Source organism: Podarcis muralis, chromosome 1 (assembly GCF_964188315.1).
Source record: "Podarcis muralis chromosome 1, rPodMur119.hap1.1, whole genome shotgun sequence".
Classification (NCBI taxonomy): domain Eukaryota; kingdom Metazoa; phylum Chordata; class Lepidosauria; order Squamata; family Lacertidae; genus Podarcis; species Podarcis muralis.
Window position 1 is genome coordinate 97,601,528 of NC_135655.1, and position 23,335 is coordinate 97,624,862.

The window sequence follows — 23,335 nt, forward strand, 5'->3', positions numbered from 1 at the left end:
ATTTTCAAAACCAAGAACAAGAGAGAAACACCAGCTGTGGGCTACTGCTACCTTCCTGCTCTTTTGCTCTGTTGCTATTATGCAAGGGGAGTGGGGGTTCTTTCTGTGGATGCAGGTAAGAGTCTGGGTGAGTTGGAGAGTGGATGCGAAAGGTTTCACTTTGTTCAGAAGCTGCAGAGTGAGAGTCTGTTGGTGCAGAGTGGACCCCTCTTTGTATGAGACACAGGAGGAGTGAGTGGGCTCACAGGTGAGAGATGGAATGGGGTTGTCATTGAGACCATTTAGTTCAGAGTGTTGAATGTTATTTTGTCTTTACCCAGGAATTTGGTTTAAACTGGGAATTCTAATGTTTGCCTTGTGATGCACCTGTTAATTTCTTTTTATGTAATGGGTCTTTTTACAATTTTGTAATTTTTATATATTGTAATTTTTCTATATATGTTTTATTGTTTTGATTTACTGCTCCCCAGTCTGGGTTTGAAAATATTCAATGAAGAGTGGAATATATGTGTTGTGCTTTAAACAAAGAAACAAAGAACATATAGAAACCAGGTACAATTTAAATGTGATTTTTTTTGTTCTTTTTTTTTTTAATCCTGTTGTATATATTTTCACTCCTGCCAACCTAGCAGTTCGAAAACACGTCAAAGTCAAGTAGATAAATAGGTACCGCTCTGGCGGGAAGGTAAACGGCATTTCCGTGCGCTGTTCTGGTTCACCAGAAGCGGCTTAGTCATGCTGGCCACATGACCCTGAAGCTGTATGCCGGCTCCCTCGGGCAATAAAGCAAGATGAGCGCCGCAACCACAGAGTCGGTCATTACTGGACCTAATGGTCAGGGGTCCCTTTACGTTTACTATATATTTTCACAGGATTGCAACCAGCACAGATCTTGGGGTATGCTTTAAATAAAAATAAAAGGAATTTTTCTTTTTTTAAATCAACATTGTGACTATTACAGAACTATTATAACAATTATTCAAGTTATTCCTATAGGGAGTTTCCCTTCAACTTTAACACCTTGACTATAAATATATTACACATTAATTTCTAAATTCAAACTGTTATCAAAATCAAATGATACATGGATGTGATTGTTTACAGTCTTTATCACTTACTGGTGGTTGATTTATTATATATGATTTAGCTGGATATCGAGGCTTTTATGCAATATAGTCCAATACTCAGAAGTAAGCCCTTGCCGACTGCACTGGGCCTGGCCTCCAGGTAAGTGTGTGTAGGATTGCAGCTTTAATGTTGTGAATTTAGTAGGAGCCCTTTCATAACCTGTCACCCTAACAAAATGCATTGCTCCTCTACCTTCTGTAACTGTTGTGATTTTGATGGGAAGCTGCTTGAGCCTTCCAGGTTTTGGCAAAGGTCATTCTAGCAGCCACTAATAAATTCAAAATGAAGTCTTGCAGGACTGCACACACACACAAAAATGCTATTAGTTCCATACTGCAAAATAAAATAAGTGATATTGCATATCTGCTTTGCGGTATTTGTGAAGGCAGGATTTTCTCATTTGTTCTTTCTCATCGGGATGTATGGGATGTTAGAGGAGGGGTAGTACCTCTGGTGGGGGACTTGTTGTCCTCCTTCGGGGTAGTTTGTCTACCTTTGGTCCCCACCCTGCACTCAACTCTCACCTGTGGCTCCTAGAAGCTGTCAGCATGTGACAGAGGCCACATCCCGGGAAATGGCTTAGACTGACCAGCTGAACCAGGTGAGGGTAGCTGATGGGTCTCAAACCCTCTGTGAGTTACAGACTTTCCCTGCATGCAAGGACAGACTTCAGCAGATTGAGTGGACGAAAGATCTACATTGTTGAATGTGCTAATTTATTAGTATGTTGAGGACTACAATCTAAATCATTGATATATTCCAAGCACGTATGTATACCTTCCTTCCCTTGTAAAAACAAACAAGCAAACAGATGAATGATTGTATCTTTGAACATCTCTAAATGTCTACTCAGAAGTAAATCCGATGGAGTTCAGTGGGGCTTACTGCCAGCTTGTGGTGGAGAAGAAATTAGGCTTGGAGCAGATTTAAACTGAATGTGCACTTTCCAAAAGAATATTCAAACAGAAACATAGCAATCCTCAGTAATCCGCACTTGTCAGAATTTTGCAATGCATTTTTTCAACCGAACAATGTTTCAAAAAAAATGCATGTATTAGGGAAAAGTTTTCATAAAAAAAGAAGATACTGGTGAAAATTAACATACAAACATTAGTTATATTAGGGAAATCTGCTTGCAAAGGTAGTACTAAATCAAAACATCATATGAAAATTAGGAGAAATCCACCCAAAAAATGCCGATGAATTTCCATGAGGATTTTTTGAAGAATGCATATTGCTGCAAAATGTGAAGAACAAAGAGTTGAAAAATGAGAAACAGAATACCAACATTGGCAGATCCGTATTCCCAGGTAGGTTGGTCTAGGATTGATGCCTTAAACATTTAATAGTACCCCTTTTGCAAGTACTAGCTGCTTCCTAGATGTCCTCTCATTCCCTCTTGTAAGCCCACCTGACTGGCTAGTCATCTTAATGAAAGAGTAAGAATTCCCCACATGGGATAAATAGATCCAAGAAGCAACATGAATGTGCTCTACCACTGCAAAGCACTTCTTTTGTTTCCCTTGTTTTCTGCTGTTGTTTTTTAAGAGCCATCAGTAGTATTAACAGCATCATTAAACAACAATATTGTATTTACAAAGAGCCAGTTTCCTGCTTATCAGCATTCATCAGCTAGTTCAGTAGTCGTGTAATACACAACACTATTAGGAAGGCAGGATGAGCAGTTTTGATAAATGATGGGTAGCGCATAAAAATAAAGGCTTCATTATGTTTTTCATGAGGTTTTAATAGCACTGCCTACTATTCCCTCTAGAATTTCCAAGTTTTTGGAATTTACAAATCACAGTCAGCCACAGCTTGTAGTGTTAGGTCCCACTGAGTTATTTCTGCAAAGCATGATGAACTACTATTGGCTGGTTGCAAACATCCCCTTCCTAGACAATGTGTTTGAGTGGGTGGTAGTTGTTACCCTGCTGATCCTGTTGAACCTTTCAGCAGTTTTTAGTACCTAAATAGGTTGTCTGGGTTAGGCTTTGGAGGTATTGCATTACAGCGGTACCTCGGGTTACATATGCTTCAGGTTACATACGCTTCGGGTTACAGACTCCGCTAACCCAGAAATAGTACCTCGGGTTAAGAACTTTGCTTCAGAATGAGAACAGAAATCGTGCACCGGTGGCACGGCAGCAGCAGGAGGCCCCATTAGCTAAAGTGGTGCTTCAGGTTAAGAACAGTTTCAGATTAAGGACGGACCTCCGGAATCAATTAAATACTTAACCCGAGGTACCACTGTACATTGGTTCTGCTCTCACCTGGGTAGTCAATTCCAGAAGCTGGTGCTTAAAAAGGCACAATTTTTAAAATCTCATGTTGGCTTCCAATTCATTACCAGGCTAAACTCAGAAGGTTGGCCATACCTTTAAAGCCCTAAATGAGTTGTGACTATTTTGCCTGAAAGTTGCCTTCTGCCACATGTACCTGCACCTAATGGAATGAGAAAGATGGTGGTCAGGGAAAGGGTCGCTTCAGAGACCCTTAAATAATGCCCTCCCTGGATTATCTTAGCATCTTGATTAATGCCTTTAGGTGCCAGACAAAAACCTTTTTATTCTTTCAGGCCTTTTAATTTATAAAAACTGCATTGCAGCAGCATCATAGTTTGTGTTGCTGTGTACAGGTTTGCTGGGGCCTTCCTGAAAAGTATTAGGTTCGTATTTTGCTTTAGTTTCTTACATCAGAGACCCCTCTTTTTGTTCTGTTTTATCCCAGTGCTGGGGACGCGGGTGGCGCTGTGGGTAAAAGCCTCAGCGCCTAGGGCTTGCCGATCGAAAGGTCGGCGGTTCAAATCCCCGCGGCGGGGTGCACTCCCGTTGTTCGGTCCCAGTGCCTGCCAACCTAGCAGTTCGAAAGCACCCCCGGGTGCAAGTAGATAAATAGGGACCGCTTACTAGCGGGAAGGTAAACGGCGTTTCCGTGTGCTGCGCTGGCTCGCCAGAGCAGCGATGTCATGCTGGCCACGTGACCCGGAAGTGTTTCCGGACAGCGCTGGCCCCCGGCCTCTTGAGTGAGATGGGCGCACAACCCTAGAGTCTGTCAAGACTGGCCCGTACGGGCAGGGGTACCTTTACCTTTACCTTTTATCCCAGTGCTGACACTGTTTTTATGTTACTGTGTTTTCAGCAGCAGAGCGTATGTTCCTGCCACCTGGGTTGGGCGTGCAGGGTGTGCCCTGAGGGTGGTGGGGCACAGAGGGAGCCCGCTGGGCCCGCAAGAATGCTGCCTTGGCAACATCCTCACATGGTGCTGCCCAGCCAAGGAGAGGGGCAACCCCCCAGGTCCCCCACCCTACGCCCCTGTGTGCTTGTACTGGGTTTCATGTGCTTTTATATTTGTATTGTTTACATTTCTACTAACGACGCCATCTTGAAAGGATCTTTGTCAGCAAATGGCAGAGAACCATGGCTAAAAAAGCCACCTCTATTGGTCTCTCTCTCCCCCCCCCCCCAACTGTATTACCTGGGTTATGAAGGCGCCCAAAAGATGTTAAAGCAAAGATTATGGGATAATGCACACAGTGACTTGCGATCTCGATCACACGCAGTCTGTAGTCCGTTGGCAGTAGGAGTACAATATGGGTATGTCCTTAAGTTAACATCTTACATTAAAAACCTGACAGCACCAAACTATCGAAGGCTTTTCACCAAAGCCAGACTAAATTTCTTTTCTTCTGCAGTGTTGGATGGCAGGTTGAGAGGAGTTCCCTACCAGGAGAGACTTTGCTCGTGAGCTCAAGACATTGATTCCATAAAACATATTTTGTTGCATTGTGCAAAATATGAGCAAGCCAGGGCTGAACTGATACTACCCTTGCTGGTACCTTTCCCGGGAAAATTAGAGGCTCACTATGTCAGGTTCCTACTGGAAGACTGGACAAATGCTAGAACATTAGCAGTGGCAAAGTTTTTATCGGTGGTTGCAAGAACAAATGATCCCTATATTCTAAACAAAATGCTTGTTTAACTTGGAGGTAGGCTGTATGAATTGTGTACTGCTTTGTAATGATTTGTTGGGTCTCTGGACCGTAATAAAGGTTGATGATGATGATGATATTTCTACTGCCTATCTGATACAAGATATTTATATATGTATGCATATGTTTTTCAGTAGGCCATACAAATATGTAAAATATTTCAGATATCAAGGCCAGAGCAACAAATCTATTCTTCCAGTACTGTGGTGCGCATGGAAGGCATCCTGCAGTAATAAGTACAGACTGAGTACGTACCAACAGGTGTTTCCAACTTAAATTGGAACCTGGTGGATTTCTGCACTCTGGTCAAAAGTGATGAATGCAGACACCTTGGTATCGGCTGAATGCTAAAATGCAGCCTTCACACTCTCTGCTCCAATGGTTTCTTCAGAAAGCAGAAAAGCATGTTCTAGTGGGACGTGACCCTGCTACATTTTGGAGTCTATAAAGCCTTTCCTAACAAATTAGGGAAGCATCTTTAGCCTGTGAGTGCACTGCAGAACTGGAGCTTCAATAAAACATTTTCTACGTACTGTGACAGTAGGGTCTGTTTAAGAGTTCTTGCAATTGCTCTGGTAGCCTGTTGAGACTGGTTGGGGTCAACAGTCTAAGAGTGATGCCTGCTTGTATAATGAACCCTCATGCCAGTTGGATCCTTCTGAAACCTGTGCTTTGCAGCCTTGACAGTCTCAGGGATGTTGCCCTCTGTAATGACCTTCTCCCATTGTTCTAGGGAATATGATTGTTTTTAAGCACAGGCATTGCCATATGTGAAGTGCACTGGAAATGTACCAGGTCCCTACTTTTCATTCTCAGGCATGTTTTCAACATGTATTGAAATGGTCATAATGTACAATTAATTGAGAATTGTCATTGTTAGTGTAGTGGAAAGCAGAGCTGTACAGAACACCCCATCCCATGCCTGTTTGGAACAGGTTCTGCTGATAAGCATTGTTTTGCAAAAAAAACCCCATACCCATTGTCTTTAAAAACCATTCTGACATCTGGACTCCACCTACAACCTGTTTCCTCTATTCCATGGGTGGGTAAGTTCAGGCTCAGGTGCCAAATGCAGCTCTCTGGGCCTTTAGAAGTCTCTGCAGATCAACAGGTCATGCTCTGCACCCTTCTAGAGTGCTTGCAATGTGTCCTTGCTCTGTCATAATACCTCTCACTTTCCCAGATGGAGAGGTGGGTGGGAGGGTGGGTGTGTATAAACCACTGACTTTTGTATGGGTGGAATGTACTCTACTGTGTAAAAAGAAAGAAAGAAAAAGGTATGAATCACACCCATTGCTCCACCCATCTTTTTGTCTATTCCACCCACCACTGGCATGTGGACCCTGGAAGGTTGACTGTGAGAGAAAGCAGCCCTTGAGCTGAAGAAGGTTGCCCACCCATGTCCCAGATGTTCATCTGAATCTTATTCTGCTCATGGACCAGAGGTATCTGCATAATTACAACTACGTACCTGAGAAATAAGAGAAATGAATTATAGATGCTTAGGATGGCAAGGCAGGAGAGAGCTCCAGCTGTGCATAAGAAGGAATATCACCCATCTAGATTCCTTCCCATGCGTACTCTGTGCCTACCAACTTTCCTTCACCCACACAATTTTTAAGGAGATGTGAAACCTCTATTCCATGCGTCTAACCACCCTATAAGGGATGCGGGTGGTGCTGTGGGTTAAACCACAGAGCCTAGGACTTGCCGATCAGAGGGTCGGCGGTTCGAATCCCCGCGACGGGGTGAGCTCCAGTTGCTTGGTCCCTGTTCCTGCCAACCTAGCAGTTCAAAAGCATGTCAAAGTGCAAGTAGATAAATAGGTACCGCTGTGGCGGGAAGGTAAACGGCATTTTCATGTGCTGCTCTGGTTTGCCAGAAGCGGCTTAGGCATGCTGGCCACATGACCCGGAAGCTGTACGCCGGCTTCCTCGGCCAATAAAGTGAGATGAGCGCCGCAACCCCAGAGTCGGTCATGACTGGACCTGAAGGTCAGGGGTCCCTTTACCTTTAACCACCCTATAGGTGTCTTTTAAAGACTGTGCCAACAGGAAAGGAAAATCAGCTATTGCTGGACTTGTAGTGTAATGTACTGTAAGCAAATCTGACATAGTATTTAAGTTAATGTTCTAATTGCTACATTACAGGGTGGGCAGGGAGTACTGAACTCTGTTGTTTCAGGTCATACTACCCAGTTGTCCCAGGAACAGTGCTTGACCTTAAGTGTGTTGATGGCATTTCCCCCCCTTAAATGTGGATAGATAAATTTGAGGTTCCTCAACTTTCATGTCATCTTTAATGAAACGGTGCAGAATTTTGTTGACACATTAATGTGTATAATCACATTAAAAGGACAAATAGCAATTAAAGTGTGTGTAAAAAGAAAAGAAAAAGAGTGTGCAAAAGGGAATGCCTTGCTTGCTGCTTATTATACACAGTCCCCTTAGCAGCAGATACGGCAGCTCAGGAATACTATTAGGAATATTTTAAATGGAGAGAAAGCCTATGAAACAGGGAGTGGGGAATCTAGGGTTTACTAGAGGCTTCTGTATTACAACTCCCATAATCCCTGATCATTGACCATGATGGTTCTGATGGTGTCTGACAGCATTTGGAGGGCTGGGTTTCCCATTCCTGCTGTTTACATAACAGAGTCCTGCTTCCATTCCCCTCCCACTGTGGAATACATGTACTCACCCACTGCGACTGGCTGTTTAAAGGGATGGAAGGCCTCCATTATCCTTGGCCAGTCAACCCCTCTCTGCTCTGTCAAGGAATTCAAATTGAAGGGGCCAGCAAGGTGGAAGAGGGCAAGGAACAGAACTCTGTTATGTCCTACAAGATCATTCCTCACATACCAGCTGTGTGGGTTTGATTGAGCCTTTGGTATTCACGTGGTGCTTTACTTCCTAAGAGCTCAAAGCAGTTTATATCTCAGCAGTCCTAATTCTAACAATGCAATACATGACAGCATGATCACAGTATATATTTCAGAAATGGTTTGGGGTCCATTCAGCAGATGCCAACCCTGGCAAAAACAAACAAACAAACAAACAAACAAACAAACAAACAAACAAACAACCCAGCCAAGATTCTCTGCTAGAAAAAGCAAAAGGAGACTGTGATGGAAGGAAAAATAGAATATACTGCCCTGCTGAAGCAGCAGGTTCCTCTGGGACAGACTAATGACAGTGGCTGGTTTCTCCTCTAGTGTCCCCACTTCCAGCAGCTGTCACAAGGTTTATTTCCTTTTCTTTCCAAGAAGCCTGTTGGACTCCTCGACTCTGCATTCTAATCCCACAATCATTCTACTCCCACTGCTCCAGCGGGAAGGTAAATGGCATTTCTGTGCGCTGCTCTGGTTCGTCAGAAACGGCTTAGTCATGCTGGCCACATGACCCAGAAGCTGCACGCCGGCTCCCTCGGCCAATAAAGCGAGATGAGCGCCGCAACCCCAGAGTCGGTCATGACTGGACCTAATGGTCAGGGGTACCTTTACCTTTACCTTTTCCTCCTTTCACAATGACCCAGAAAGATGACTTTGGCATAATCTATAAGCAGACTTACTTGTTTCAAGGTGGGTACTTGACTCTCTTCCTCTAATTCTACAGCTGACGACTGAAAATTAATCTTCTGCATCTTGGTTCCTATGTATGCATTTCTACCTGGCCTTTTCAAAGTGCATCCCCTGCTACTCTTGGATCAACTCATTCACTATGCTCTTTAATGCCTTTAATGCCACGGTGGTGCTAGCAAAGTTGGCATCATGCCGTTCTTTATCTCTTGATGTCAAAAGAACTTCCCATGGTGCACAAATCAGAGGCTACACCTGCAAATTCATCATTATGATAAGCTGTCTTGGCAAGCCATTTACAGTTGAAAAACAACTTTATGTTTGGTAAATTCATCCCATGGAGTGCTTCAAACTGGCACTTTGTACTCTATTTATGTTCTTTGCTGCCCATAAAGCTGCCCTGTTACAGGTAGTGCATCAAAACCCTTGACCCGAAATTCTGGCTGAGCTGCCTTATTCGTACACTTGCAGTTCAGATTGCATCTGCTCCGTCTGTAACATACTGTTAACAACCATTCAACAGATTAACTGCTGAAGTCTTGAGCTTCAAAACTTCAGCTCTCTTCCTGGTTTCATTTTCCTTCTTGTGTCCTCTTAAATGGCTTTGCTATATGAAATGTCGAAGGAGCACTTTGGTTATTTCCCACTGCTACTACTTCCTGCTTCTATTTTTACAGTAGCCATTTTCAGACTTCCTGTCTTCAGGGGAAGCTTTCTAAAGTGCTTGGGAGTCTCCCGCCCCTTGAAGATCGCAGTGACATTGAGTTTAAAAGGAAAGGCAGGGAGATTTCTTTTGGGAACAGGGTGATACAGCCTAAGCAGAATTAAAGGCTGTCCCCTAGCCCATTGGCTGACATCGCCAGTGACATCAGCTGATAGGCAGGTGGTGTAGTTTTAGGGAAACAAACTGGATGCCCAGGCAGTCAAAGACTCCTGCAGGCCAGATGTTCCCCGCCTCTGTAGTAAATGGTGGGGACATGAGAATTCTGAAGTTAATGCTTTGCAAAACAGGTTATCTCTGTTGCATATTGAACCTTGATTATTCATAGCTGTTGGTAAAGCAATATGTTTATTAAACAGGGTTGTATACGGCTCCCTAGCTGGGCTCCAAGAAAAGACCTGCAACAGGCCAAGGCAAGATAGGCGTTAGGAAAATCTGGAGGCTGAGTAGGCAGGTGACAGTTGATTTACTATACCTGACTAGAAGACAGTGTGCTGCTTTAAGAAAAACATGCTCATGGATAATTGCCAGTGTATGAACCAACAGGAAAAACTCCCTGCACTAAAGAACCCATGTTTAGTTCCTGTCACTTTAAGCTATTTAAGTGAATTATTATTTACATGCAGGGACTGTGTGTGCACACTGATGCAGGACAAATGGCTCACTGTGAATAATTTAAAACACAAATGATCTCATTATCTACAAACAAATATTTATTATGAATAGTTGCTGTTTTGAAATTGTTTGGGCAGGTAATGTATTTATGTTTTAAAAGGACGATTTTGAATTGCAGGGGGTGGAGAGGAGGATGTTCCCTTTACAGTGTTTTCAGCCCACTAGGTTTGAATTTCTTTTTCATGCCTGCACATAGTATTTTTTAGAGAATGGTTTTGCCACTTAAAATCAGAGCACGTTCTTTTGTGAAGCCATGTGTTAGTTAATCCTAGATGCCTTAAAAATAAGACTTTTTTCCCAACTGCTTGTTTCACAGAATTGTTTTCACTGCTTTGCATTAAAGCAAATAAACTAATCACCAAAAGGACTAATCTCCCTTATTTGATTTGCGGTGGTACAATATAGATCAACAGCCATGCAGCCTCCCAGGTCCCTTATGATAAAGATTTGATATCCTTTCTAAATTTAGTTTCTATTGACTTTTGTATCTATCAAGCTAATAGACCTGCTACAATCCAGCCAGATTTGTGCTTTGGATGGAAAGTAATGGAAGCTAAAACAATAGAAACTAGGGCACTATTGATGTTTTTCTTTGTTTTTCAAAATGTTCACGTTTCGCCAGCTCTAGGAACAGAGGCAGATGTCTATAATCACAGACCAAACAATGGGGACTACAAACTCCTGCTTTTAATGCTATATGCAATACTGGTATGGTATACACTGGTACCTCGGGTTAAGTACTTAATTCAATCCGGAGGTCCGTTCTTAACCTGAAACTGTTCTTAACCTGAAACACCACTTTAGCTAATGGGGCTTCCTGCTGCTGCCGTGCCGCTGGAGCACGATTTCTGTTCTCATCCTGAAGCAAAGTTCTTAACCTGAGGTACTATTTCTGGGTTAGCGGAGTCTGTAACCTGAAGCGTATGTAACCTGAGGTACCACTGTACAATACACAAAATATTTAGGATGGGAATTCACTGTAACATTGTAGGTCCCACTGCCGTGCTCCATTTATGTCTGATACATTATTTGACCACAATTCAGCATGGGAGTTTTACAGCGCGCAAAGTGGCTCCAAGTCATTTCTGTATATAGCATAGCACACCACTATGTCTGTCTATGTTTTTTTAAAATATTATTAGTAGTAACGTATTCCTGAATGTTCACTCCCCCCCCCACCTTTAACTACTATATCCCCTGCAACCCACCCCTTATACTCATAATCCCTTCCATGCCAATAACTGAAGAGTAGTTGGTTCTTTAAAGGGGTGGGGGTATAAAAAGGGGAAAATAAAGAGAAATAAACAAAAATGTATATGAGTAAATAGGCAAACCAAATCAAGGAAAAGGGCATACCATTGCCTTACATAATGTAGGGTACTCAGACTGGTATTAGCATTGGTTAGTTTCATTCCACAAAGAGCTTAATTTGTGTGTGTATGTATGTATGTATGTATGTATGGTGTGCATATCCATGTATGTATATATGCATGTATAAATAATGAGAGGAAATATGCATGAAATGTATTTTCATAGGCAGTCAATATCAGGTGAGACCTTGGGCGCAATTATCAAGGTGGTTCTGTCTACCTGCCAAATTCCCAATACCAACTCTATGTCCTGCATGGGTATGCACATCTATCTTTGAGTGACTTTTCCAGGATTGTGATTGTTCTTATCCTGGCTTGCTTCCATAAGGTGTTATCACTTAATGACCACAGAACATAGGTGGCAAAGCAACAGTACATCATTTTAAGAATCTGTCTTGTTCAGTTCAGGATGAACTGATGTGTCTGATCCCTTCCATTACAAAGTGGAATTGGAGCTCAACAGTTTTGTGAAATGCTTCACTTGCGTATGCTGCCTAAGTATTAACAATAAAGACACCTTTCATTCATCACTGATGGGTCAAACCTACATTTGGCTCTGGCCCATTCTGCAAGTCACATTGCACATGACTCTCATTGTAAGTTTTGTTTTATTTTGTTAAATTCTCCCCTATCCACATCCTGAGAAGAGAAAGCAATCTTCCTTCAGTCTTGTCTACCATCTGTTTTATGATTGTACATAAAGCCTTCATTCCAAACTTTCTGCATGTCTGTGGTGCTAGCTGAATCCAATGGGATTATGAAACATGCTATCCTGAAAAGATCTATTCAAAAGAAAGCTCCATTCATAAGTGGGCCTTATTCCCTGGTAAGTGTGTATAGGATTGCAGCCTTAATGTTTTTACTTGTTTAAAATTAACATCCTCTAATCTAAGATGCAATAGAAGAACTGGATCCAGTCTAATGTTAGAAGGATAACATTGGAAAATGGTTAATATTCTTTTTAAATCTTTTTTTAAGCACAACTCATATAACTACTGCTATAGGGGATATGGTTTGGCTCCAAAATATGTACATTCAGTTGGATATATATTTTCCAAGCATAGAAATAGTAAATTTATGGATATATTTGCATTCCAAGTAGGGGAAGATTTCACTAATATAGATTTGAGAACTAAGTAGCCCAAGGTAAAGTGATGTGTCAAAGTAAGAAAAGGATGCAAATGAAACATTTAATAACTCTGGCTTTTTTTTTTTTTTTTTGCCTATGATGCCTCTTCTTTCCTGGACATTCCACAGTGGAATTGAAATTCACACCCAGAAAGCTCTTAAATTGTCATTACCATAGTGAAACTAATTTGTCCTTATTACTCCTCATTACCTTTTATTTTGCGATTGCTCCCCAGAGTATTACAGAAGCTCTATATAACTTCCTAAGTTGTGCTTGTTGGTTATGATTAAAAAAAAAAAAAAAAGCTACCATGGTCAGTGTACACAAATTGCAGGCCAGCCTGATTTGTTATCCATGATAATTGAATTCTCCATTTAATTACAGTAGGTAATGACATTTTAAGCACCTTCTACAGGTGTTGGGAGTTTTTTTTCTTTTAATGACACTAGAAAGGAGCATTAAAGGGTGACATTTTCCTGGAGTATTGCCAAATTTTGTAACTGCTTTTCGTCTCTAAATTTCCATATCAGTTTGATGATAATTATAAATCTGGCCACCTGGACAATTTTGCATTGAGTTGTGAGTATTTAAGGGTTGGTACAATCTACATTTTAGTTCTAGCGCATTCAAATGTGATTACGGGCCCATCCACATTTTTGTTTGTCCCTTGATTTCAAGTTATGGGTCCAAAAAGATTTTTAAATTGTTGTTGTCCCACTGCTTTCCTCAGGGAAACATGCTTTTCTGTTTAAATTAATAGGTCTTGCTTTGACATAAAATGTGGATCTATTCTCATGGGTTTGGAAACAAGAAGTAATATCAAAGAAAAAACAAAAAAACCTAGAAAACCAACCTCTGATTTCTCTCAACTGCACCACCAGCAAATGAAAGAGTTTCAAATACTGGGTATATTTATGAACCACCCCGTCAAGCTGATATTAGAAATAACCTAGGCTGCAGAAGAATACTAGTCCTGATCATAAGCTATTCATGTGGACCAGGTACATGTGGATAAAGGGAAGTAGGACCACACTGCTAGCACTTCCCCTTCATTTCACATGCCACTGACCCTACTCCCTCAGTGTCCACTTGTTCACTACACATGTCTACAACAAGGTGCCTATTTGTGTTTGTCTGAACCTTGAACACATGGAAGATGAATGAAGGAACCTAACGGCACAAGCACATCCTCCTCAGATTTACTTGAGTGTCCTTAAGTGCTATCTGACTATTGTCAACTAAATATGTGACACCCATAAAGAAGGTGTTCCTTAAAATCAGGGGCATTGAACAACCAGCTCTCGGGGGGACGGGGACCCTATTTAATCCACACTGCTAGCACCTTTGGACAAACAACCAGGTGACTTTGCCTAGGTAAAGACATGTCGCTTTGCCTAACAAATGTGCATCTTGCTGCACTCTGGGGACCATGCATTATAATATTCCAGGTTTTCTTTTGGTCGTAGGTACTGGCAAATATCTCTGAGTGTTTTTGTAACTTTTTCAGAAATGTGTAATTATAGAATAACCATTAGTCCCCATTTGTGCATCTTGCCCTGAACCCTGACTGAATTCACCACCCAAAGATCTTGTGATGGAAGCTAGCATCAATAGCTTTTAAAAGGAGCAGTATAAAAATAAACAGACAGAAAAGAAAATATGATAATATAGTATTAGATCTGTCTACAAGTTACAGTGGTACCTCTAGTTGCAGACACGATCCGTTCCAGGGTGCCATTCGCACCCTGAAAAGTCCACAACTAGAGCGGTGCTTCTGTGCAAGTGTGGAGCACGATAGAGCGCTTCTGCACGTGCAGCGGAAGTATACACTTCCGGGTTTGCCGCGTTCGCAAGCTGAAAAGACGCAACATGAACCTAACGCCACACAAGGTATGACTGTACTCAGAGTTTTGACAGAAGGACAGCCTCCACATTTACAGACGTACTTCCTCCAAGTACACCCTGGGGATAAGCTACAGGGGTGTCTATCACTACCTCTCCCTGTTTACAGATCTCCCTAGGTCATTGCTGAGGAAGCTCTGGTCCTCCAGATGTTGATAGAGTCCAATTCCCATCTATCCTGCCAGCATGACCAGTGCTCTGGAATTATGGAAGTTGTAGTCCAGCAACCTCTGGAGGGCTGTAAGTTCTCCATCCATGTCCCAGACCATCTGTTCAGCCACAGTCAAAGGGGTAACTCTGATCTAGATAAACCACCAGTCTCATCTAAGAAGACAGTTCTTATGTAACCCCTATTTCTTTTTCTTGAAGAAATTCATTGAAATACACAAAACTGCCCCCCCCCCCTATATTTTAAGCAGGAAGGTACATTGGAACTAGAAAACTATCTCAGCTCAGCTGATACTTTGGGGCATCCCATAGGCATCTGGCTGGCCACTCCGAGAACAGGATTCTGCACTAGATAAGTCACCGGGCCTGATCCAGCAGAGCTCTTCTTATGTTCTGATGAAACGCTTTCTTTTTTTACTACGTTATAGACAATACATTGAAACCTGATATTTTATACAATTCAATGGAATGGCTTTTTACAAAATACCAGAGAGCAAACATAATTCAATACCAATTCAAGCTTGCTTTTCTTGCCTGTGCTCATCAAATGCAGGTACCAAGGCTATGTTTCACGTTGTCTCTGCAATCCTTTTTTGCAATGTCTTCACCTTTTTGTTTCTTGAAAGGTTCACTGGAGGATTACTTTATTCCCTATAGCACAAGTATCAAGGTATACATTCCTCAACAGAAGGCATAATTATGCACACTTGACATACAAGTCAAGGAAACTATCGTTCTGTTAGTACATTGTTTTGTTGCATGTTTTTATAAAAGAGAGTATTTTTTTTGTGTGTGTGTTTTTTCAGAGGGTTAAGCTGGTTGTTAAGGGGAAGGGAGTTTTGTCTGTGAAAAAACACAGAGATAATGCTAAGAGGCTCCATTCAAAGAGACCTGAGCTGTTGTTGTTTTTAAAAATGTAGGTTTAAACATAACAAATTTGTTGGTGCTATTCTGTTTGGAAGAGATGGTCCCAGTTTGCTCTCTCATCCTGCAGTTTCCAGCAACTGGTACAATAAAATCAGCAATAAAATGGTTATAAAATGCATTTTACCCAACAATTATCTCAGGGGTGCCAGGAGCAATGTTTTTAAATTCAACCTGAAGGTCAAGAATGAGGGAGACAGATACACCTGGCCAAGGAGGGCATTCCACAAATGGGACATGCTCACTAAGAAGCAGCACCATTACTGAGGCCGCAGACCATAGGGTCAGAAATTATTGATATTGGGGAAGGTGCACTTTTAGGTACTTGGGTTCCAGGCCATTTAGCTGCAAAGGTGACAAGGAAAGTCTAGTCTGGGCAGAATACCCTGGTGGCCTTAGCTCACTCTGGACAAGTAGCCTGCTACACAGGCCAGTCCTTCAGAGAAGGAAGGTGGACAAAGGGACTCATGAAGTAGCAATTTTTAATTCTGTATCTCCAATCCCCTGATCCTGCACTTTGATTTGGAAGTATGTATGTAGCGTAAGTGAATTAAGAGTGGATGTGAGAAAGGGTGGTGTTCAGTTAACTTTTACTCAGAGTAGAGACATTGAAAGTAATGCGCATGATTAAAATCCATTAACTTCAGTGAGCTTACTCTGAGTAACACTTGAACATCTCCCATAGTATATGTTTATATGCAGTGCTGGTTTTCTAGAAAAAGGTGCTGGACACCTCACCATGGACACCTCTCTTGTTCTCTTATATTGACAATAGCACCCATCTGACAGGTGCTGAAAACAAGCTCTGTTTATATGTAAAAAGGTAAAGGGATCCCTGACCATTAGGTCCAGGCATGACTGACTCTGGGGTTGCGGCGCTCATCTCGCTTTATTGGCCGAGGGAGCCGGCGTATAGCTTCTGGGTCATGTGGCCAGCACGAGAAAGCCACTTGTGGCGAACCAGAGCAGCGCACAGAAACGCCATTTACCTTCCCACCGGAGTGGTACCTATTTATCTACTTGCACTTTGACGTGCTTTCAAACTGCTAGGTTGGCAGGAGCAGGGACCGAGCAACAGGAGCTCACCCCGTCATGGGGATTCGAACTGCCGACCTTCTGATCAGCAAGTCCTAGGCTCTGTGGTTTAACCCTCAGCGCCACCTGCATTCCATCTGTTTATATGTATGCATATGTATTTCTCCGTTATTATCTGCCACTTAAAGTTTACCTGGGCCTAGATAACCCTCAGATGGCTATACTGGCAGCAACACATCTTCCCATGATACATCTACCACAGCTTAAAAGAGAGCACAATAATATTATTTGTCATAAGTTCAGGCTATCACTCTAAGAAGTGCAACTGTTTATTATTTCCTTATCTCTGTTGTAGCACCCAAGTGGTTAATATGTATCTGGAGGACTGTGTGTGAATTGGGTGAGTGATCTTTAAGATGAAGCTTCCTTTTATGAGAAAACAACACGCAATCTCAGGTGTATTATGGAAAACTGAAAAAGCAAATGTTAAAGGTTTCCCAGGTCCATCAGCCTCACCTTTTGGAATGGCTGCTGTGCATTACCTTGACATTGTTTGTTGGAGATTTTGCCATCACTTTATAAATGAAATGGGGGGCGGGGGAAGAGAGAGCGACTCCCTTTGGCAGTCTCCTCTGATTTTGCAGTCTGATTGTCAGCTCCTAGTCTCCATCTCATGTAAGTGGACAGGCTACAACCACAAATAGCAATGTGGAAGCAAGTTATATTGGTATCAGTGGGATTTTCTCCTAAACATGTGTGTTTAAGATTGAAGGGTTAGTTGGTCATTTTATAATATAATGTCAGAAAGTTAAAATATCAGGAAACAATAGAAGAAGAAGAAGAAGAAGAAGAAGAAGAAGAAGAAGAAGAAGAAGAAGGGATGAGAATCAAAGTTCCCTACAAAACTGAACTATTTTTAAAAAGAAAAGAATACTGCTTTTCATCTGTGGGATAATGTAAACATTTTTTAAAATTGATCAGAATTGGTTGTCATACAAGTTAATTTGATTTGAAGCCAAATTTATAAAGGGTGTGTGTGTGTAGCACAGGAGCCAACTCCTAGGAGCTGAGGTCCTTTTGGTCTTGCCCAATAAAATATTTGAGGGGGTCGTCCCCCATCAAAGTTGATGGGCATTGCCATTCAAATAGTGTGTGCATGCTGCGTCTTGTGATTGATTATGTGGGGCAGGGCTTACCTGCCCCCTCAATATTTTATTCAACTTGGCACCCCTGGTGTGTAGTGACTGTAGGTGTCACATGTTCCGACTGCCTGGCACCTGATATTTTGCATCAGTTGATGTTTCTAACCACCTTTAAAGGTAGCCACACATAGAGTGCATTAGATTAATCCAGTCTCGATGTCACTAGTGCATGGATAACTGAGGTGAGATCCATCCTCTGCAGGTAAAGTTGCAATTGACAACTCTGAGCTGGTTAGAAAATAAATAGCTTGAGCTTGTAAAAAGGAGGAGTCCAATTGGTTATGGATCAGTTGCAAACCTCCTTCTAGAATAGGTGGTTTCCCTACCCTCAACATCCTTATCTTGTCTGGCTGCCGCTGCAACTTGTTTGTCCTGATCCAGCTCAAATTTGCCTCCAGACATCAGTTCATTCAATAGCCTCCATGGAATGAGTAGACGGGGAAGAAAGGTAGAACAGAGTGTCGTTTGTGTACTGATGACATCACAGTCCACACCTCCAGATAGTCACCCCCAATATTGCAATATAGATGTTAAAAAGTTGTGGGGAGAATGAAGCCCCAAGGCACCTCCACCCCCACTCCTGCAACTGAGCCTTCTGAAATTAGTATAACATCTGTGTTGGGGACTCTCTCTCTCTTTTTTTTAGGAGTTTGTTTTTGTAGCATGGGGATGATAAGAAAAAAAATCACTTCTCTCAAACCAGTTTGTTTAAGGGAATTGTCAAATCCATTTTTGCAAGTTTACCAAGGTAAACTTGCGTGCACAAACCCACACGCCTCCAGAGAAGACAGTCAGGTATTGTGATCAGCTTGTCAAGGTCAAAACCTGATTATTAATTCATCATAGGTCTTAACTAGTGAAGCTGTTTGAAGAGCAAATTGCTCTCTGCAGATGTTCCATTAAGTCAAATGCTACAGGAAGATACACAGGTTACGAACAAACATAATTCTTTTCTTACTCACTTTTGGCGGTTGCACAGTCATGGGAATCATATCCTTCAAAGCACTGGCATCCCCACATACTGCACTGCCCATGTCCATTACAGAGATTGGGGCACCTGAGAGCTCTGATTATTTCTTTATGTGTAGCAGGTAGCTCGCTTGTTGGATCAAACCACATAGTTATGTTTTCCAGCACCCTTTTTTCACAGGAATTTTCCAGAAATGCAATAATTGATTCTCCCCATGTGAGGTCATCCTTGCTTTGTACATCCAAAAGGCACATTTCAATAGCCGCATCCAGCTGGGTGCCCAGAAGCCCTTTACAAGCTAAGCCAATGGGAGAGGTTTCAAGAACCTTCTGACAGCTTGCTAAGGCTTTTGCTGAGGTTAGGCCACTTGGAGTAGGCCATGTGACCTGAACTTTAGGCCGCCTCCCTTCAAAATAATCTTCTGGGAAAAAGTAGGTGAAACTTTCCAAGTCAGCCTGACTCAAGCTTTGAGAAGAGGAAGCAGATAAGGATTCCCAGTAAGCTTCTTGCCTTTTTTCTCTTGATAGCTCCTTCCAATGATCGGAAGACTCAAAATATGTTTCATTTCCTGTTTTTTTCAATGAGATGTTTTGACCAATTGGGTTTAAAAGGCCATTGGGGCTGTCTTTCTTTTTGGTTGCCTGAGGCAAATGCCACTGCTCAAGAGACCTAGGTGATAATATTCCATCAGCTAGGAATGCAGAATCAGCGTCCAAGTTAGTAGGATGTTCTGATGTGACATCTAGATATGGGATTACAGAATTGTAATCCACACGCTCATAAAAACAACCTAAAGATTCCGGGGGAGAATGCTGAAAAGTGTGTAGAGCATTTACTGACTGTAAATACAGTGAATGCTCCTTCTGACACAGACAGTAATGTGTCCTCTTCTTCCATTCTGACAGTGGTGGAGTCTTGTCAAACAAACTCATCCCTGGAGCTATTCTGATAAAATAAAAGAGAAGCAGGTCAGAAAGTTAAAAAGGCTTGGTGTTCTCTCACTGATCAAACTTTCATAGTTATTTATCTCTTTAATAAAAATGTAAGTATATCATCACACAGCCCCTGTTGGAGGATTTGTAGTGCCAAGTCACAATTCTGGATTGGCATGATATCAGGGTGGGATAGGGAACCAAAAGTGAAGGCAGGCTGCACAGCACCCATGTCTGTTGCATGGGAGAAAAGGCAAGGGACACTGAGAGGGAAGAAGTGGTAGCTTAAAATAGCAGACTATTGAGTAAAGCAGAGCTGGAGGGAACTAAGAGGAAAATGGCAGTTTCAAACCATGGTAGAGATTTAAGTAAATTACTCTGGAGTATTTGGGGGCTCCACATCCTTTGTCTCTCACACATGTGGCAGCTGAAGAACTGAAGGAGAAGTTTGAGTAGAGTAAGAAGAGAGGGAATGGTGGCCTCACAATCGGTGGCCGATGAAAAGGGTGTTTAGCAGTTGCAATGTGTGGAAGGAGGAAGATGCAAGTGGTTACTGGGGGGGGGGTCTGTGTGCAAGAGGTGTGTGCAAAAGGAGAAGGAGAAGGCATGGGGTGAAGGTGAAAATGTGTGCAAAGCAGGGCAGCAGAAAAAGAGAGAGAAGTGGCTTCTGAAATGGAGTTGGGAAGGTGAAAAGTGAATTTAGTAGTTGCATGGGATGGGAAAGGGAAACTCTATGGGGTTAACTTGGGGGGAATAGCAGGGAGTGGTGAATGCAGCAAAGAGGGTCTCAGCCCCTAGCATCCTCCATATTTATCTTGTAAAATACAGAAAATACACTGAAATACAAACAATATGAGTACAAAATTCCACATTTTTTAATTAAATAGTAATAACCTGTGGCAGGTTTGTGCAGCCTGTAACATGCTAAGCCAAATGCAACCCAGCATCTAGGTAACACTGAGGAGCCAATGAAAATTCATTTCATTGAACTTTCCACTGTAGCTGCTTGTTTCTTCAGCAATGCTGAAATGGCTGTGTTAAAACTTCAAAGAAAACTCCAGCTGCATGTACATTTCTCAAATGGCTTGCATTTTAAGTAGTCTCTCTCAGTAGAGATGTTTGAACTGACAAAACATCTCATTGATGCAGAAATGCCTGCTAACCCAGCCTCTGTGCTACCTAAAAATTCTTCCTCCTCTTCACATTGTACATCTCTCCCCCTCCCGCCCCCGGTTTCTGGACATAGCTTATCTTGCCTAGAGAGCAAGAAGGAGTTGCATTTTAATCTGAAAATATTTCAAGTTGTCTCCCCCATGACAGCTATAATATGAAAAACACAGAGCCCCAATATTTTGCAGTATAACCAATGATCTCTAGTTTAAGAAAATGAACCCTTCTTTCCCCACATATTTCCTTCCTGAATGGGTGGATACAATTGAACATCGCACGTGATCATATACTCCACACATGTGCATCAGTACACCCAATCAATATTCCACATTTTTAGGACTTCAATCCATTTAATTCACCACAGGAACAGTCATTCACACAAACATCTGTACATGTGTATGGCATAATGCATAAGCTTCCCTAGAGTGATAACCAGAGATCACATGTGTACTTAGCATCCTGCCAAAAGCTGAGGAGAAATGTACCATCCATCCATCGATCAGTGGATATGTATACACACAGCCATAAAGTACATTGTCTGCCTTCTCTGCTATCTCTAGTATATCAATAAACTTACAGGCAAAATTATTTTTTAAAAGGGGTTGGGGTGCTGAAAGAGGAAGGAGCAAAACAACAACACCAACAAACCACTGTGCTTTAAAAACTGCTCACACTGTCTGCTTAATGTGCAGGTATGGACACTTGCAAAGAGATGTCTACAAAGTGCTTTTGGAAAACTCCAAAGCCCAGCATTTCATAGGCTGAAGTGTGTACATAGTGCATACCTGGTCAGAAACAAGGAGAGAGTTACAATTCTCCTTAGCACTTAATAGGACATTGTAGATGAGATTACTGCTTTACATAATGGTTACATCATAAGTGATTACTTGGCAAAGGTCATCAGCATTTATCCTTTGGATTAAAAAGCTACAAGGAAATAATTGGAGTTTGAGTCCACATGCAAAGCACTTTTTAAAGAAGGTGAAATAACATCAATCAGAGAAGGAAAGTGGTCTCCCCTCCACTTGCAGCTGAAGCAAAAAGAGAGGGGGAGGGGCTGTATGACTGGATTCAATCCCAAGACTCCATACTAAACAAATGGTCAGTGGAATAGTGGCTTTTTAAAAGGGGGCATGTGCCTACAACCTCCATTGCTGGATTGGGCTGTGGAATTGTGCATGTAGCACATGAAGTTTTTTCACCCGGCTAGGGATAAATGCAAGAAAGCTTCCTTCAACATGTATATGGCCCCTAGCTGTATAAGGTAATAGAAGTATTCAAAATAATGCCCTTGAACACTTATTTACTCCAGTGGCTAACAGGAAAAAGCATGAATTCCTCTGCTTGGATCTTAAAGTATGAACATGCATTGGTGAGATGAAGATAACAAACTGTTATCAGCAGGGTTGTAGCAACAATCTTAGAATTCAACTGGAACTTATTATTATTTTGCTAACCTTCAGAAGAAAGTGAGCAGGAAAAATATTATTAATAATAACATTTTTACTTGGAGTGAAATGCAATAATGTGGCTGTATCACTCCAATCTGACTTTCGGGATTTAAGTATGTATACCTGCTTAAAAGCAAAAATAACTATGATAAGAAAAAGCAAGTCTTGTGGCACCTTAAAGACTCATTTATTAGAGCACACATACATTTATAGGTTTTCATGGACTACGGTCAACTTCCTTAGAATCATTAAGCAATATCCTGAGTTGCAGGTTAAAAAGGAGTTTATAACTTTTAACAGTGCTAACAGAGTGAGTTTGATGGGTCTTACTCCTAGTTAAGTGTTGATACGATTGCAACTCTAAACTCTTTTATTTTTGCAGGAAGTATGTAGTGCTTTAAACAGCTATGGGACACCCTCAGTTTTACAGCTGCAACAAACAATGGCTGTGGAAATAAGAGAACAGAACTACCAGTAGGCGAACTCTCCAACTGGTCCCTGGTGATTGGAGGTGCTGAAGTTCCAAGTGCTTGAAGGCAGCCAATTGAAAATGCTTTACTAGCTTCCATCTCCATTACTTCTACCTGATTTCGTAAACATTCTAGCATTTTTGAAAATCTGGAGAGCTTCATTATTTATATGAACAACATTGCTGTGTTTTCTCATCTGTTTCATTTCCCACATATGTAGTTCTGATGTAAAACCTATATTGAATACAACATAAATCCCTGAATTAACAACATCCACAAACAGTGCGCCCTGGGCTAATAGATATGACTTTGGGGTCTGAAGCTGTGTTCCAGACCTTTTTAATCCAGCAAGTGTTATAATTTAATCAAGGCTTCTAATTCCTAGAATATCCAAGCTATGAAGGTGAAAGCCTGGGTGATGAGCCATTAAGGGGAATTAAGGGGCTCAGTGTGAGACAGCAAATAGGTTGGGGGCCCCTCCTTCAATAGATAAAGCCAGAGTTTAGAGTAGACAGTTTTG

The 23,335-nt window shown here is 41.8% G+C and overlaps 1 protein-coding gene across 1 annotated transcript in view; it reads right to left on the bottom strand.

The window, feature by feature from the left end:
- Window positions 1-23,335, bottom strand: part of LOC114584522 (von Willebrand factor D and EGF domain-containing protein-like) — a 193,440-nt gene that overhangs the window by 96,146 nt on the left and 73,959 nt on the right. Inside the window, exon 12 of the mRNA XM_077935769.1 lies at window positions 18,785-19,737. Within this exon, the coding sequence (XP_077791895.1) occupies window positions 18,785-19,737 (953 nt within the window). The remainder of the gene's footprint in view (window positions 1-18,784; window positions 19,738-23,335) is intronic.